The sequence below is a fragment of the Taudactylus pleione genome, unplaced genomic scaffold (genome assembly GCF_031769625.1).
Source record: "Taudactylus pleione unplaced genomic scaffold, aTauple2 ptg000005l, whole genome shotgun sequence".
NCBI lineage: Eukaryota > Metazoa > Chordata > Amphibia > Anura > Myobatrachidae > Taudactylus > Taudactylus pleione.
The window spans coordinates 12,782,546-12,800,035 of record NW_028284408.1 but is presented as its reverse complement, the minus strand read 5'-3'; the positions used below and the strand labels follow the sequence as shown (position 1 = coordinate 12,800,035).

General features: G+C 44.8%; 1 protein-coding gene across 1 annotated transcript in view; it reads left to right on the top strand.

The window, feature by feature from the left end:
• The window catches only part of VWA8 (von Willebrand factor A domain containing 8), a 428,582-nt gene that overhangs the window by 182,327 nt on the left and 228,765 nt on the right, over positions 1–17,490 (top strand). The window contains exon 23 of the mRNA XM_088482592.1: positions 13,062–13,137. Within this exon, the coding sequence (XP_088338718.1) occupies positions 13,062–13,137 (76 nt within the window). The remainder of the gene's footprint in view (positions 1–13,061; positions 13,138–17,490) is intronic.

The following is a 17,490-nucleotide window of genomic DNA, read 5'->3' as shown; positions in this document are numbered from 1 at the left end:
CGTATTCATTAGATCGTGTGCGATTGCCGACATATGCATGCACGGACCCCGGGGCGTAGCAGCTCTGATTCAGGCGCAATGCTTATATACAATGATACCTGATAAGTAAATTATCATACACCTCTACGCCCCATAGAATCATATGCATACATTCTATTTAAATGCGATTGCGCGGATATATATATATATTCATATATTCAATCCACCTTGAAGTAGCCAAAAGGCAAACAGCAGGAGACCAACACACCACCAATACTTAGTAGAAGTATCAAAAAGGCATATTTATTTCAGCATCATAGGAAAAAACATCCATAAAGTCATCATCGGGTATAGGCAATACTTATCAGCATTTGTATTATGCCATATTTAGTCATAGCTACCAGCCTCCCCGACGGAAGTTTCGGACTTGGGGCCTGATTCAGCAAGAACGCAGTTGTTAATATGCACATCGGTTAAAACATTTGCACTGTGTATGCATCGCATAATACAAATGCTGACCTACCTTAATGAGGTCTCAGCGGCAGGATTTCACTATAGTAATCCCTGGTGCTGAGCATTCATTGGCTGAAAAAAGCGAGCCTTCCGCCTTTCAGCCAATGAGCGGTTCCCACCATGGAAGTCAATGGAGAGAACCGCAAAGGTAACTTAAGGGGACCTCTACGCTATTTGTCCCCTGTATTGCCATAACCAGGACTGGCTCAGAGCCCAGTGCTGGTTGTGCTAAATACAGGGAACCCTTACAGTACATCGTTTGTCCCCTGTATTTTCACAACCAGTACTCAGTCTCAAAACGCCCGGGGGTGGTTGTTCTTTGAAGGAGGGGCACGCTGCTTTTTTGTTTGTTTGTTTTTTTTACACAGGTTTTAATTTTTTGTACACAGATGCACTGACGGATTTCGCTAATCCGTCCTTGCATCCGTGTCTATTTATTTTTTACACACAGATGCATGCATCACGGATCTCCCTGATCCGTGCATGCATCTGTCGGCTATCAAACACGATCTAATGAATATGCAAATCATTAGATTGTGCACGATAGTTTTTGTGTACATCATGCAGCTTTTGCTGCACATCATGCACTGGGAAATCGTTAACAAGATCGTATCGTTGCCTACATCGTATCGTGTGTACCCACCTATACACACAGCACTTTTTAAACGATTTGTTATTCCAATTCGTAGAAAATGTCAATATTGTTTAAAAAATCACACCGCGTGTGGGGGCTTTTAAGCTGGATACACACTTGTCCAATCCACGGGAGATCAGACCGCAGATCAGATCGTTTATACAATTCTACCTGCTCACAGATTCTGCATCCAATCCTTACTACTCACTTGTCCAATTTTTCGGCAGACCAAGGGGCACGGCTACATGGCAAAGCATTATGTCCCCCTAATTAGTCAGCTCAGGCCGTGGATTCCTGGGGAAGTGGGGTTCCCCCTCTCCAGGGCACCCAAGGCCTGGGATGAAGCATGGGGCTATCCCCGGTACCCCATGGGTGTAGGTGCCGAGTTGATAGCAGTTTGTGTAAAGATTCAAATATTGTTCTGTACAGGCGGACTACAGGTCCCAGCAAGCCAGCCCTGGCATGCCATCACTTGGAGAATCACAAGTGTCAGCATGCCTGGACTTAAAGGGCCCGCTGGCACCTGTAGTCTGCCTGTAAGGAAAATATTAAAATAAAAACACAACTTTGAATGTTTTAATAGTTTATTTCACTGCACCTTCACCTGGGGGGTGGACTACTTAAAGCTCTTTTGTATGGCCACCGTCTTCCCCACCCCCGTGGACTTCCATGGCGTCTTCACCTGGAGGGCGGCGGACTTTAAGCTCTTTTGCATGGCCGCCGCCCACCCAGCACTTTCCCTGCATCTTCAACGTTCAGGAGCTCTTCCACGTTCCTCCTCCGCTGCCGCTGGACTGACTCCCATCGCCTTGCCCTGGCTAATATTAGCTGGCACAAGGGGCGGGACGATGACACAGCGAGTCGTAATTGCCCATCTTGAATTGTGCATGTCGTCCACTGCTGAACTCTGCACAGGTAAATATTTAAAGTCCCGCCGCCATGGTTTCCGTCTCAGCGGATCTCGCACCGCTGCTACGCTGATAGTGTGCTGGGCTGTCGGGACCAGAGTTTGCCATCTCTGCTCTCCGCAGCCTACACACTACAGGATTGGTCTGCGGGTCGGTCAGCGGCAGGTACACACTTGTACAATGTCAGACAGACCCATCGGTCGGGAATCTGATCTGCCGAAGATTGTGTGTACCCAGCTATAGTAATGACTACATCAGTGCACCAGCTAGGTGGTATGGAAAATGTGAACTGTTAGTAGCTCTCGAGGACCGGGTTGGCTACCCCAGCACTAGACAATATGTACCCAGCCTGACATCGGCTGTGACGGGACCCATTGGGGGAGCCGGTATCAGCAAGTGCATACACACTTGCCGATGTGGGCAGCGATGGAGCAACAGCGGGGACCATGCTGAATTCGGCAACATGACCCTCGCTGATGACATCCCGTCCGTCCTGCATATAGGGTCGACAGAGGATGTCGCTGACGACCCATAGGAGCACTTATAGTCCTCGACATAGTGGGTACACACTAGATGATGTGCCCGATATGTTGGTCCGATCCTTCAGATCGGACGACATGTCGTCTAGTGTGTACCCAGCCTTGGCCATTCTATTCTGTGTTATACCTTCACTGATATTAGTCATGTAGTTAATTCACTGAGACCTTTGTCACTGTACTTTGTTTTTGTAAATTCCTACAGAAACTAAAGAAGAAAATGTGTTAGTAAATTATTTAGTGGACAAAAGACCACTATTTCATTTCATACCATATGAGACATATTTTTTCTCCTAAACCACTTTATTTGTCTAGTCCAGAGGTGCCCAGTCACGGTCCTCAAGGTTCCCCATCAGTTCAGGTTTTAAGTATATCCATGCTTGAGCACAGGTGAATTAATTAGTACCTCAATCAACTTGATTTAACCATCTGTGCTCAACCATGGCTATCTCTAAAACCAGACTTGGGGAGCCTTGAGGACCATGTTTGGGAACCTCTGGTCTAGTCATTCTCTACAGAATAGCACAATAACAGTGAATCTGGTAAAGTATGAGCGACTTCTAACTTCTGTTTAATCTGAGACATTAGACGCTGCCACAGACATATTTAGAAATAACTTTTATTCTGTCAGCAGTTATTTTGAGCCTGCGTCGGTTGGAATGCTTGAGTTGTAGATCTACTCCAAACCACTGGTTTTAAGCATCAAAACTGTTTATTAGAGATTACATAATAAAGCATTCAGATTTACTTTTCCTTGCTGGAAGGTCTACTCTGTGCAGTCATGTTGTTATTTCTGTAACAGATTTTAAGTGCAGTCAGCCAAGTCTGTATTCTTAAATTGAATGTCAAATATAAATACAGATGGACAAGAATCTCTTTAGAATTAAAGCCTAATATGTTATATACAATCATTTCCCATCTGTTTATTGAGCACTGTGCCAAGAAGTAGATTGGAAACAAGAAGCACTCAATGTTTGTGCTGTGTTTTTGGTCTCTGCAGAACATACAGAATACACATTGTACACTATATTAAATTTGCTTCTAGGGTTCATTATGTAAATGTGGATTAAAGAAATTGCGACAGAACTGATGCTTATGTAAGATGTCTGACTTATTAGCTAAAATAATCATATTTGATTATTTATTTCTCTTTGTTGTTTTTTTAATGCCTAAATTTCATTTTATAAAGTTTTACTTATGTCTTTCTGTTCTTTAGACATACAGATATGTCCTTATACACGATTGCTGCACTCGTGCTAATCAGCCTTACTCAGCGTGCCAGTTCCCATTTTATTTGGCTTGCGCCAAGTGTCTCTTCCATGTCTTCTTTGGCCAACATGCGTGTTAGTCACAAGCAGATATGACATATGTATGCCACTTCATGTATGCAACACTTTTATATCTGTGAGTCTGAATCTAAATCAGATCCGATACAGCGGACTTGTTTTTATTCCGCTTTAAGTTCCGTTGTGCTTTGTATACAGATTCAGTCGCATACAGATAAACAATTGTGTCATATCAAATTAATCAGGGCGGTATCGTGAAGCAGTTTGTCGCATGCGTTTGTGGTTAAAACAAATTTGCGGAAGAAAAAGATGCTCAGTACAAACCGAGTCGCACAGGACCAGGTGGCTCACTTGCACCAGGGCTCTCGTGACGCATCTTTATCCTACAAACGCTATATTGTCTAGCTGCAGTTGTATGCTTGTGTCTAGAACCTCTATTGTGATCATGGTGAAATCTTTTTGGTATAGTACATCACTTGTCTGTGGTTTGAATGTGGCCTACAGGAATGTCTTACTGACATTTTACTGCAGTTTGTGGTCGGACAAATAGAAGGGACCTCACTACATTATCTTTGACAGCCTAGGTAATGTTTTTCAGCTAGACGTCCAAATAAAAATGACATGGGGCAAAATATGTCAAGTGGTGATAAACCCTTTTTTCTCAGTATTTTCTGCTTCTTCAAAATGTATGAAAAGGAAGTCCATGGAGAAACCAGAGATCAGCAGCGCTATTGGTTTATCTTAATAATGCCACCACTTACTAAGCAGCGAAGAGTTAACCTTTTTGTCGCTTGTCTAATAACACATAATACCATCTGAGAATGGTAGAGAGAAACTCTTGTACTACCAAATATTTAAGTAACGAAATCTAGGTAGAACTTGTGAGGTTCTGAATTTGTTGTGGACCCGGGTTGGTGATAGGAGCAGACACAGAAGCAGACTTAAATGAAAAAGTGGAGTTTTTAATAAGTGACTTAGAAGACATGGGAGTGGCAAATGAAAAAGTCCAGGTATAGCACTAAAGTGCACTTGATAACTGTAGTGGGGGTTAATGAGAAAATGTCCAGATAGTGACAGGCAGGAACAGTCCAGTATACAAGTATGGTGAGCTGAAAACAGAATGCAGGTATGATGAGCTGTAACTGAATGCAGGTTTGAGGAGCTGTAACTGATGCAGGCAGAGGTAGTAAAGTCCAGCTGGGAGTGAAATGAAGCAAGGTCCAGGGAAACAGCAGGTTCAGGTACTCAGGCAGGTGAGAAGGTATATGGAGGGTGCAGGGTAAGTCCAGCAAGTTGAAGCAGGCAAGGTTCAGGCAAGAGGCGTATTACAAGCAGGCAGGTAAGGCACAGGTACTCTCTCTCAGCCGCAGCTGAGAAACACGTTGCACTGGCAAAGGAAGGAAGGCTCTGGACCTTCCTAAATACTCAGTGCCGCGCTGTGACTGGCTGGAATGAGCACATGACCTACAAGGATTGGACAGTTGAAATCACATGGCCGCAGGCAAGATGGCGGCGCCCATGCCAACGGAACGGAAACACTGCCAGACCTCACAAGGCCTAGAGACAATGTGCCCGCACAGAACCACGCGCAGCCAATGCCCCTCGCCAAACACCAGCACCGCTGCCAGAGACCCCCTGCCATAACGACCTCACAGGTAATACCCGGTGACTGCCATGCCGAGAAACCCTGGCCGTGACAGAACATACCCTACTTCATGCCCTAACTTGTCCTGTGTTGGGGCATCTCTCTGTTAGGTCCACCATGGGGACTGTTACTGATACTGGTGTGAAAGCTGTTGGAATGCAGAACCATGGAGGCCATGAGTGTGCAAGAAGTCTTATCAGAGTCTTTAAAGGACAGATTCAGTTAGCGGTTACGTGAAGCCCAACATCCTGCAATATTCAGCTGCACACATATCCACCAATTACAGTAGACTTAACATCACTACTTTTCCTTTGCGCCTCTAAGGGATGCGAGGATATAGTTGCAATGTTGTTGCACGGCATGACACGTCAAGCCACTTATTGAATTACCACTAAGGGCCGAATTCATTTAGGTGCGAAAAGTCGCGATCAGCAAAAAGCGCCCCAAAATACCTGATCCAGTACTTTAAACCCATTTTCCTACACTTTTTACATTTTCACCCCAAAAATTACATGTAATTTTTAGGGGAATTAAGCTAGTTTTATTTTATTTTTTTCCTAATTATTCAAAATTGGTGTCCAAATGGTTCTGAACCAAGTCCCCAAATTTTTTGCCAAAAATAGGGATTTTGTAAATTTTTCACCTGCCACTGAGGTGGTGAAAACTTTTTGCCTGTTATTGCCTATGGAGTTTTCGCACGTGTGAAAACTCCGGGAATTGGATAGTGCGATATGCCAAAAGCGTATCGCACGTGTGAAAGCTCCGGGAATTGGATAGTGCGATGTGCCAAAAGCGACTTTTCGCATCTAATTGAATTCGGCCCTTACTGTTCTTTTCTTCAGTGTGTTTCATCTGTAATGTGACTATTTCAGTGATGTCTTGGTGGTGAGATTACTGCTATATAAAGCAGTCTTATTAGGCTTAATCATACTTGCTTTGAACCTTATTAATGAAAATGATGGTCTGTTTAAAAGCACTTAAACGAAGTTGCATATGTACGAGAGGGAATAAGAAAAATGTATGGGGTTGAACTAATGAATGCAATTAATGTATCTGGCAGAATGTGTTTAAAGAGAAGATAGACAATTTGTATAGGTAACAAGGTGAATGGGTAGAATATGATTTAGTACTATACTGCCTCTTTATATTTTATGATTTATTGCATAAAATGAACATGTGCAGAAGTTTAAGCAAATGATATGGAATAGCTTTTTTGTGTTAAAGCAGTAGTATGCCAATAGCAGTTAGTTGTCATGATTGTTTCACTGTATGGAACGAATAACTGCTATCATGTAAATGACTATCAGTCTAAAAGAACAAATGCAAATTAAAGAAATATATATAATATGTATATAAAAAGAGTATACTTATTACTAGCATGAACAAGAAAAAAATAATTAAATACAGTGATGGTTTGTACTTGTGATTTAAAAAAAAGACCTAAGATCTCAGGTTGTGGCCACCTTGTCATAATATTTTTATTATTTGTAAAACCATTGTGCCTCCATTCTTTGTATCTTTTCCATATGATTACCTAATCTCCAGTTCCTTTGAATGTGTAGTATACCTGTGAGTTTTAGGCCTCTCGAGTGACTTATGTGTTATTAGGAAATGGTTCGAGACTCTGCATGTAGAGTCCTTTTCTGATGATGATGTTATGTTCTGTCATTTTCTTTTTGCACATCCCACATACTGGAGGCCACTTGTGCACTCCAAAATGTAGATTGCTCCTTTAGGAGTCTATTTGCTAAGCCTTGGATGGAGATAAAGTCGATGGATATGAGGTAGCAGCCAATCAGCTTCTAACTGTATTTTTTCAAACACAGCCTGTGACATGACAGCTAGGAGCTGATTGGCTGGTACTTTATCTCCGTTCACTGTATCTCAATCCAAGGCTTAGTAAGTAGACCCCTTAGTATTGTGGGTGATATAGTCTTTGATTTTGAAACTTTTGCCATTTGTGTTGGAGGTGATTTCTTTTATAGGTATGTTTGTTAATATTTTTACACCTTTCACAGTTGTTGAAGAAATAATGGCCGCCTTATAGACAATTTTGTAGTCTATTGTTTTGTGGTGCAATGGGTCAGAACACGGCTTCCTCCCGGGTCCCAGCCGGGGCAGCCCCCCGCTGCTTTAATGAAGTCCCGGTTGCAGAGTACTGGCATGGCTGCTTCTATCTCCCAGCCGCAGTCTGTTTCCACTGTTCCCTCTCACTCCCGGTTGCGACAGTCTCACCGCTTATCTCTCCACCGGCTGGTCCACGCTGCGGTCCTGTTCAAAGGGTCCGGTCCTTCCAAGTCCGCCAATCTAAGGGGACTGCCATGACACTTAATCACCTGACTCTGCTTTAGCCAATGGCAAAGCCACAATAACCCACCTGGCGTAATCCAGCCTATCAAGGTGCAGCCATAGGTATAAAAGGGATCTCTGGGTCAGGAATCATTGCCTGTGCAACGTTGCTACTAGTTACGTCTCTAGGCTCCAGCATTGCAGTCTGCGGCTAGTCTACAGAGTGTTTGCTGTCTATTCCTGCTGAACTTCCTGGTTTCGCCAGTGCTACGTTCTGGTCTGCCTTTCAACGCTGAGTGCAGCTTGGTTAATATTTCCGATTCAAGTCGGTACAGTCAACGCAGAGTGCAGCTTGGTTCTAATTTCCGATTTAAGTTGGTACAGTCAACACCGAGACCAGCTTGGTCATTATTTCAAGCTGGTTAAAGCTGGACACGGTGTAGCCATGTATCAAGATACATGGCTATGCCGTGTCCAGCTTGAACCACTTGTCGTCAAGCCTACTCTGATCTTGAGCTTCTATGTGGTTTTACCATTCCAAACCACACATAAAATAACCACAAGATGCAATGCTGCACTTTAGTTATCTCCCATCTGTTGATATTTACATGAAAATGCTTACTGACTGAAGGATGGGATGTATAACTTCTTCCAGTGTCAGATTTTGCCTCAGAACCCTGACTCCGAGACAGTTTAATGCAGTTCTGAGGCTACTTTTTATTTCTCTTCCTGGTAACTAGTTGTTCCTTAGATCAGGAGGAACTATCCTTTCTTTTTTTGTTTCTTTCTTTTTTTATAATGTTTTATTTGTGATCCAGTTTATAAAGTCTCTTATAACGTTCAAATCCCCAAAACTGTAATGAATAAAAATCCCTCATTAACGGTGTAGACTGATTTAAACTTCACGTGACTCTCAAAGGTGGTTATTTCCAGTCACATGATGTGCGTATATAACTGGTGGTGCACTTTCACCATATATCTAATAGGTTAGTAAGAATTTTCAAGGAAGCCAGTTTACTACTTCTAAGAGAAATGTATCTGAATGAATTGTTTTATTTATTAAATTAACTGGAAGTGTATGATAACTGTATTTTTGTAGCGCTTCTATTTCTGACATTTTGTTATATTTATATTGTTACAATTTTGGTATGTAAGCAGATCATGTGATGAAAACTAACGGTACCCTTTGAGAATGCTGTGATATAAAAACCAGTAAGGACTATTACTGCAGACATCTACTGTACTTATGAACATCAATGTTTAGTATTCTCTCAATTCAGTGTCTGGAGGATTACAGTTTTTGGCCACTTTGTAGAACCATGTTTGATGTTCTGCAAATGGACATATTTATAAATATGTATAGTAATTAAGAGGTTGGGCATATCCATAAACTTGCTCTGGGTGTCAATGGTGAGGTAAATGCAGGTTTAGTGAAAGCATGGCACTCCAAACTTATGTAGAAGCACCACCGTGTTTATTCAAAGCATATCAGCAATGTAAATGGCAATGTTTTGGGCCAAACACTGGTCTTGTATTAATTATGCTTGATAAAGGGCCAGTGTTTGGCCTAAAACATTGGTATTTACATTGCTCATATGCTTTTCATTACACCTCATATGCTGTAATTACACCTTGGAACTCTGAGGTAATGCCATGATTGACACCAGTTGGGAGGGGTCAGAGTTCAGACCAACTGCCAGTTAAGCCACTTACACACTAGACGATAAAAGTGAACGATAGCAATATTGTTCAACGATATACGATCGACAATGTGCGCTCCCGTGGGACGATGACATAGATTGTGATATTACTAGGGACCAGTTAGTATTTTCAAACACCTTCATTATCTGGGTGGATGAAGTGGGAGGCAAATAGTCAAGGTAAAGTTACCATTTCTTATAAAACCTCTTAACTCTTTTTTCAATATCAAACAGTGCAGTATACATGTCAAAGTACAAAACAAATATTAGATCTGCCTTCACCAGTCCCAAAGAAGGGGGATTTGGGCAGGGGTATATCTAGTGATCCAAGCGCCCCTGGCAATGTAATGGACTGGCGCCCCTCACCCACCCTATGCAGTGCCCCCAATAGTAATCCCCCCTATGCTGCATTGCCTCCAGTAGTAGCCCCCTTATACAGTGCCTCCAGTAGTAGCCCCCCCTATACAGTGCCCCCAGTAGTAGTCCCCCCATACAGTGCCCTCCAGTAGTAGTCCCCCCTATATAGTGCCCACAGTATTGGTCACACCCCTAAATTGCCCCCAGTATTGGCCACCCCTATACAGTGCCCCCAGTAGTGTCCACCCTCCCCCTAAATTGCACCAAGTAGTGGCCACCCCTATACAGTGCTCCCAGTAGTGGCCACCTCCATAAATTCCCCCCAGTAGTGGCCACTCCTATAGAGTGCCCCCCAGTAATGGGCAACCCCCATAAAGTGCCCCCAGTAGCTGCCACCCCCTATTTCAGTGCCGCCCCTGTAGTGCAAGGCTTACACACACACAAAGAACAAAAAAATAAAATCAACTTACCTGATCCCCACTCCTGATGCGACTGCCGCTGTCCGCTCTGAGTCCCGGCCGCTCTTCTCCTGCATGGGAGAGACGTCATGACATATGACGTCTCTCCCATCACATGCTGCGGGGGGAGCTGGCACATGGAGCTCATTAGTGAGCTCCAGCTGGCTCCCTCCGTGGACGACGCAGCAGCAAATGAGAGTCTGTCTGACTCTCATTAGCTGGCTGCTATTACCCTAGTAATAGCATATTATATAATAGGTACTAGTGATGTCAGTAGTGGACTTCCTGCTCTATTAGAGCAGGAAGTCCACTCGGCCTTGCGGTAGCCAAGGCCCTACCACAAGGTCTCGTCGCAAGACTGATGGTCGCGATAATCGCAATGGCCTCCTGCCCGCTCGCACAGCTTAGCGAGCGGTCAGAGGAAAAAAAAAAAATGGCCATCAGACCCTGCGAGATGCCTCCGTCAGCAAGCGGGTCTGTATCAGGGCCTTTGTCCCTAGCAACCTTGCTAATATATAATGATTTGTCATAGTACTGTACTTCAAACAGTGGCCTTGATTCAGGGTCGAACGCTCTGCTAGAGCGCTCGCTCTGAATCAGGGTTGTCCTTCCTGATTTTAGAACGGCCTCCTGGCCGCTCACATAGCTGTGGGTGACCACCCACAGCTATAGCGAGCGCCCAAAAAGATGGTCGCGATGGTCAAGACCATCGCGACCATCGGGCTTGCGATGAGACCCTTGTGGTAGGGTCTCGTCTGCCGCAAGCCCTGGATTGCTTTTGGCTCTATCAGAGCCAAAAGCACTCCCACTGACATCCCATGGGAACGCCTCCGTCTGGCCAGCCACGCCCCCGGCACGCCCACCAAAGGGGGCGTGCTGTCACTCACCATCGACAGCACGCCCCCTTTGTAGCGAGACCCATAGCGACGGCTTGCCCATCGCTATACGGGTTTTGCACATGTGCACGGCGGAGCCGGGTCCGTCGTGCGCATGCGCACTGGCCCAACATCGACCCGCTTGCGAGCGCTCAGCGCTCGCAAGTGGGTCTGAATCAGGCCCAGTGTTCAACAATGTTTAGGAGGCAGATTGACAATTGTTTAGGCAGTTGTGTATCAATTGTTGTGACTATGTTTAGTAGGCTGTGTGACACTTACAACAATGTTTAGGAGGCTGTGTTGTACTGTGACAGTGTTTTGTTGTGACAATATTTAGGAGACTGGGGGGCACTTGTGACAATGTTTAGAAGGCTGTGTGGTACTTGTGACAATTTTTAGGAGGCTTTGTCACACTTGTTGCAGTTTTCATGAGGTTGAGTGGCACTTTTGACAATGCTTTGGAGTCTGTGTGGCACTTGTAACAATATTTAGGAGGCTGTGTGGTATTTTCAAAAATGTTTAGGAGGTTGTGTGGCACTTATAACCATGTTCACGAGACTGTGAAACTGTACATGTTGTGACAATGTTTAGGAAGATGTGTGACAATTGTTGTGACAATGTTCAGGATGCTGTGATACTGTAAATGTTGTGACAATGTTTAGGAGGATGTGTGGCACTTGTAATCATGTTCAGGGGGTTGCGATACTGTACATGTTGTGACAATGTTTAGGACGATTTGTGGCACTTGTGACCATGTTCAGGAGACTCTGATACTGTACATGTTTTAAAATGTTTAGGGGAATGTGTGGCACTTGTTGTGATCATGTTCAGGAGACTGCGATACTGTACATGTTGAGACAATGTTTAGGAGAATGTGTGACACTTGTGACTATGTTCAGGAGACTGCGATACTGTACAAGTTGTGACAATGTTTAGGAGGCTGTGTGGCACTTGTTGTGACCATGTTCAAGAGACTGAGATACTGTACATGTTGTGACAATGTTTAGGAGGCTGTGCGGCACTTGTGATCATGTTCAGGAGACTGTGATACTGTACATGTTGTGACAATGTTTAGGAGGCTGTATGGCACTTTGCTAATAGCCTTCTTGTGGTCTTGCTGTATGTTGATATTAACATCAGTGTTTCAACTGCAATTGTATTTTAATTGATAGCATATTTGGCCACACATTGTGCTATCAATGTATTTTGTGTGTATATTTTAATATGTTATTTTTTAACATTTCAAATTACACCAGACACAGTGATATATTTTTGTAGAGACTTTGATACGGGATGTAGTTAAAAAGCCGGCGGACGGGATCCCAGCCGCTGATATACCGACGCCGGAATCCCAACGCCGCTATCCGGAATGAGATCAGGATAGCGGCGTTGGCATCCAGAATGCTGGAATCCCAAACGTCTGGACGCCGGGTAAGTATCACTGCCACCCGGGATAGGTGGTTAGGTTTAGGCACCTCTGAGGGGAGATTAAGATTAGGCATCCCCCGAGCAGGGTTAGGGTTAGGCTATGGGGGGGGGTTAGGGTTAGGTTTGGGGTGCAGGAAGGGGGGGTTAGGGCTAGGCACTAGGAGGGGGAGGTTACAGTTAGGCACCACTAGTACCGCCCATGTTTTCAGTCATCGGAATGCCGCTGTCAGAATTTGAACCAGCAGCTATTGAGCCGCCAGTATTTCATACCAAACCCTTGATACAACACCTATTTTTATTTGAATACTTATTTAGATCTGCCTGCCAGTGCTGCAAAAAAATATTTTTGATAATAATTACAAGTGATACCAGTTACAGCAGTGGCTGGGTAATCATTAATAATTCATAATTAGTGTCAATGGGTTCATTTTAATTACATTTTTTTGTCTACAGGGACACAACTGTGCAGAGCCTGACATTACAGCCATCTGTGAAAGAGGGGATTATAGTGTATGAAGATTCACCTCTGGTAGGTATCCTTTTCTGAAAATGTAATTGCCACCAAAATATTAATAGTGTAAAAATACCAAAGAGTTTTGGGTAAACTGCAGAAAAATGATCTTATGTTCAAAAACAGTTTAGACATAGAGTTAAGCTGGCCACACACACACCGATATTTTACCAGATCTGGCCCATTCCGACACATCGGAACGGCAGATCGTGTAAAATATGGCCAAATCCTCAGTAAATCGTGAGTCCTCACTCACGATCACGATGCGATGCGCGTCCCAACTGGTCGCACATCGCATCTTCAGATCTGCCGTGCAGTAGGGCAGATCTGACAATCTAGGAGGCGATGCACTGTGAAAGTCTGGATGCAGGAGAGCTCGTATGAAGATTGGACACCAAATTGTGTGCAGAGCTGCCGGGGAGAGTTTCAAGGGAAATCGTACACAAATCGTACACATCGGCTGATCGTGTGCAGATCGCCATGTGTGTGGCCTGCATTAGATATAAAGCCATGATTTCCTGTCTACATTACCTGATGCTTTTTTTTTAAACTGTAGATTCCAGATGATAAATTTGGAATATATATATAAATCCCCGATTTAGGGGTCTACCTGTTCATTCAGGCTAACCACTGAACAGACTTTGATGGGGTTTTCACTGTTATTTACAGGATTGGTCGAGGGGGGTTTAGGTGCATGAACCATTTATCTGTGACAAAAGGGAGCCAAGCAGTGATGATTTTAGTCAAGAAAAACCATAGAAAAAAATCTTGCACCAAGCTGCTGTATAGGAGCTGGCCAGGGTGCTGAAACAGCTAGAGAGCATCTGAGACTGAGGCTTGGAATAATGCAAGTCACAGAAAAAACTGTTGTGAGTGACTGGCTGCTGCAGGGCCGAGGACTGCGCTCTGATTGGCTCTCTGAGACAGAGCCAGTCAGAGATGTGCCCTGTTGCTTAGGGGTAGGTCTAGATAGGGGAGGGAGTCAGGGACTGAGCAGGGTCATGTCTAAGGCAGCCAGACTGAGAAACAGCCTCCAATAAATCCATGAAGATGCCCTGATGTAGACACAGTAGCCAGGAAAGAGCCAGAGGAGGCATAGTTATCAGGCACTAAAAAAACAACAAAACCATCCGAACACCACCAAATTACTTCCATTTGATGGTGGCAAACATAGGCCCACCACCATCAAATGGTAAAACCACTACCACAGGGTGGAAAAAAAACATCGATAGTTAGTAACCCAGAAATCGCATATACGCGCTATAGTGCATATTTTACACGGTTTTGAGTACCAGGGACACACTTTTTCTGAATGGGTGGATCCCCGGGGATGCGCTCTGCTGCTGCCAATCCCTGGCTCCTTGATGACATGGCCCGGCTTCAGGCTATAAAAAAACGGGGGTGGAGTCAGATGAGACCTCATTGACGCATGGCGCCTAACTGGACCATGTAACGGCACTATAGTGACATGCGGCTCTGTGACGACTGCCCCTGCACAGCCTCCGGCAAGTGCAAGCGGGTGTGGGTTTGGTGGTGAGTGGGGTGTCTAGTGCTTGAGCCACATTCCAGCAGAGTGGCTGCACTAGGGTGCCTCCACATAGTGGACGCTGCGCGGTCGTCACTCAGGGCCACCATAAGGGTAGTGTAAGGGGCCCAGAGTGTCGGGAGACCCGCTATTGTCTGCATCAGGGGAGGGGGAGTTGCCCAACAGCTGTCGGGCAGCTGTCCACACTTGCCAGCCCTGCAGAATTGGTTGACTTTTGTGACAGGCACCTAGCAGAGAATCAGATTGGCTGCCTGTCATTACAGTGCGGCAGCCGTGCGGAGCTGAGTGTGGTGAGCAGGGAAGGTCCCGAGACCGCTCACCACACAGTGCTGCAGAGCCGACAGAAATACCCGCAGCCGGGCAACCACTCTGATGTCACTGCTGCCGGGCCCTGTTTAGTATATAGGGCTGTCCCAACGCACTCCCTCCCGCTGGTTGTGTATAACATATGTATCTGTAGTTCTTTGACCCCCCCACTCCCTTCATCCTCACCACCAGGTATGTGTCAATGGCTAGGTGTTTTTTTTTTTTTAATATATACAGTATATTTACTTGTGTGTGTGTCTGTGTGTCTCTCTCTCTCTCTCCCTTACACGTGTGTCTCTGCCCCAACCCCCATGTGTGTCTTTTCCTGCCATCGTATGTGCCTCTACCCATCGCCTATGTGTGCTTCTGTCCCCCCTCCCCATAGAAGCCTTTGCCCACCCAGCCTTTGTGTGAGCATCTTCCCGCTTCCCCCTATCTGTGCGATTCTGATTGGGGAGGACTACTTGTTTCATTTATACTGGGCCCCACAAATTCTGATGCAACCCTGCTTGCACCCACAATGCTGCATCCTTGTAGCCTGGCAGTGCTGGACTTTTCCAGGAGGCTCAGACGCAGCCTGATCCTGGCATGACCCAGGGATGGAGATGCATCTATATGATTTCACGTAGCTGCATGCCGCCTCCCGCTACAGTGATGCAACAGGGTGGCAGCAGTGCTGGCTTTGGCTGCAGAGTAATGAATTTGAATCATTGTGTTTCATTTTTTTTTCCCTGTGGGGGCCAGTGTTTGTCTTTTATCCTATCAGGGCCAATGTGTTTGGGGTTTTTTTTTTCCTCTCAAGAGTCATTGAGTTTTGTTTTTTTCCTGTTATGGCCAATGTTTGTTTTTTATTCTGTTGGGGCCAAAGTGTTTTTTTTTTTTTTCCTACCAGAGCCAATGTGTGTGTTTTACTTCATGTGGGCGCTAATGTGTTTTTTTCATGCTTCATGGGCTGTAGCTGCTAAATTATTAGATATACAGAAAACCTTTATTTAGATGGAACCCAGAAAAGGTCATATAGAACCCCAATGTCCCTGGAACCCACATTTTTTTTGACTCCGCGCAATCACTGGTAACCATCGGATACTGATGTCTTTCCCTACGTTGAACCTGTAGGCGTGCTCACTATATACGCTGCGGCCACCACTCCTTCACCATGAAGTGCTCCCTCTCCAGCGTGATGTTCCCGCTCAGCCACACACTCTCGGTAAACAGAAGGCACCTTCCATGGAAGTCAGCACTGTTTTCGGACAGGGGCATCACGGTGAGGAAGCTCAAAAAGAAGCCCAGGAAATACAGGGTACATTGTGCAAAGAGGACATTACTTATCGCAATGTTCGGGAGGGGTGTGTTTGGAGGCTGCAGAAATATGCAAAGGTGCCCCAGCCACAGGGACATGCTGCTGATAATGCTTAGGGTAGCTGTAATACATATCTCTCATCCCTGATCTTCCTGCCCTTCACAAAAATAAAACTGCAATTTCATAAGAATAAACCAAAGGAAAATGTAACATGAACTGCGCTATACCAGTCTATTCAGATCATATAATATAGTCATTATAGATTCCAAGTGCAATTTCATCAAATAATGATTATTTATTAAAATCTACCTAGTTAAAAAATATATATTGGTACAACAATGCATGGGTCCCAGCATGATAACATTATCAGACACTCCTTTCCCACTAAAATCCGGGATTTGGAACACTGTTCCAGCCGGGTCAGACCTGGGATTTAACCCATTTCCACTGCGGCGTTGACCCAGGAATATCCTGAATCAGCACCGTTCACACTGCACACGGGTATACTGCTGGTGCTTGGAGATGGTGTCATCACAAAGCGCCAGAAACTCCAGATCTCGCCTGAACGCCAGACCGGAGCGGACCAGCGACCACGGGACGGGGTCTTTTCCAGAGCGGGTGTCATTTGGGAGCTGTCTGTGACTTCTCTCATCGGGGAGGGAGAGATTACAGCCTCCCCGCATGAAGCGGGGCTGGGGGTAAAAACCTTAATGGTCCGTGCCATACGGGGAGGCTGTAATTTCTCACTCCCCGATGACAGCTGTCACAGACAGCTTCCGAATGCCAGCCAATCACCATGTGGTAAATGGCTCCCGCGTCTGATAACCCAGGTTACCCGTTTACACTGAGCATGACCCGGTTTACCCGTGTAAAACCCTGCTCGAGACCTGGGAGATTTTTTCATAGGAAATAAAGAAAAATGGAGAGAGCCGGACAGAGGTAAAGCATTTTATGGTCACTATCAAAAAACATACATATAAAAACTAGCAATAAGTCAATGGTAACAGTAAAATTGATGAATCATGGGCCTAATTCAATGAAAGACACCCTTAAAATGAAAAAATTATCAGCCACGATTTGCAAGAAGCAGTGTATATGACAGCTGCAATAAGCATATAATAGCTGAAAAGCATCTCATGCATTCCACATCCAGCTCAAAAGTGTTAGTAAGTTGAGTTAAGTTGTTAGTATTGACAAACAATTCCGCTTGATTGATGTC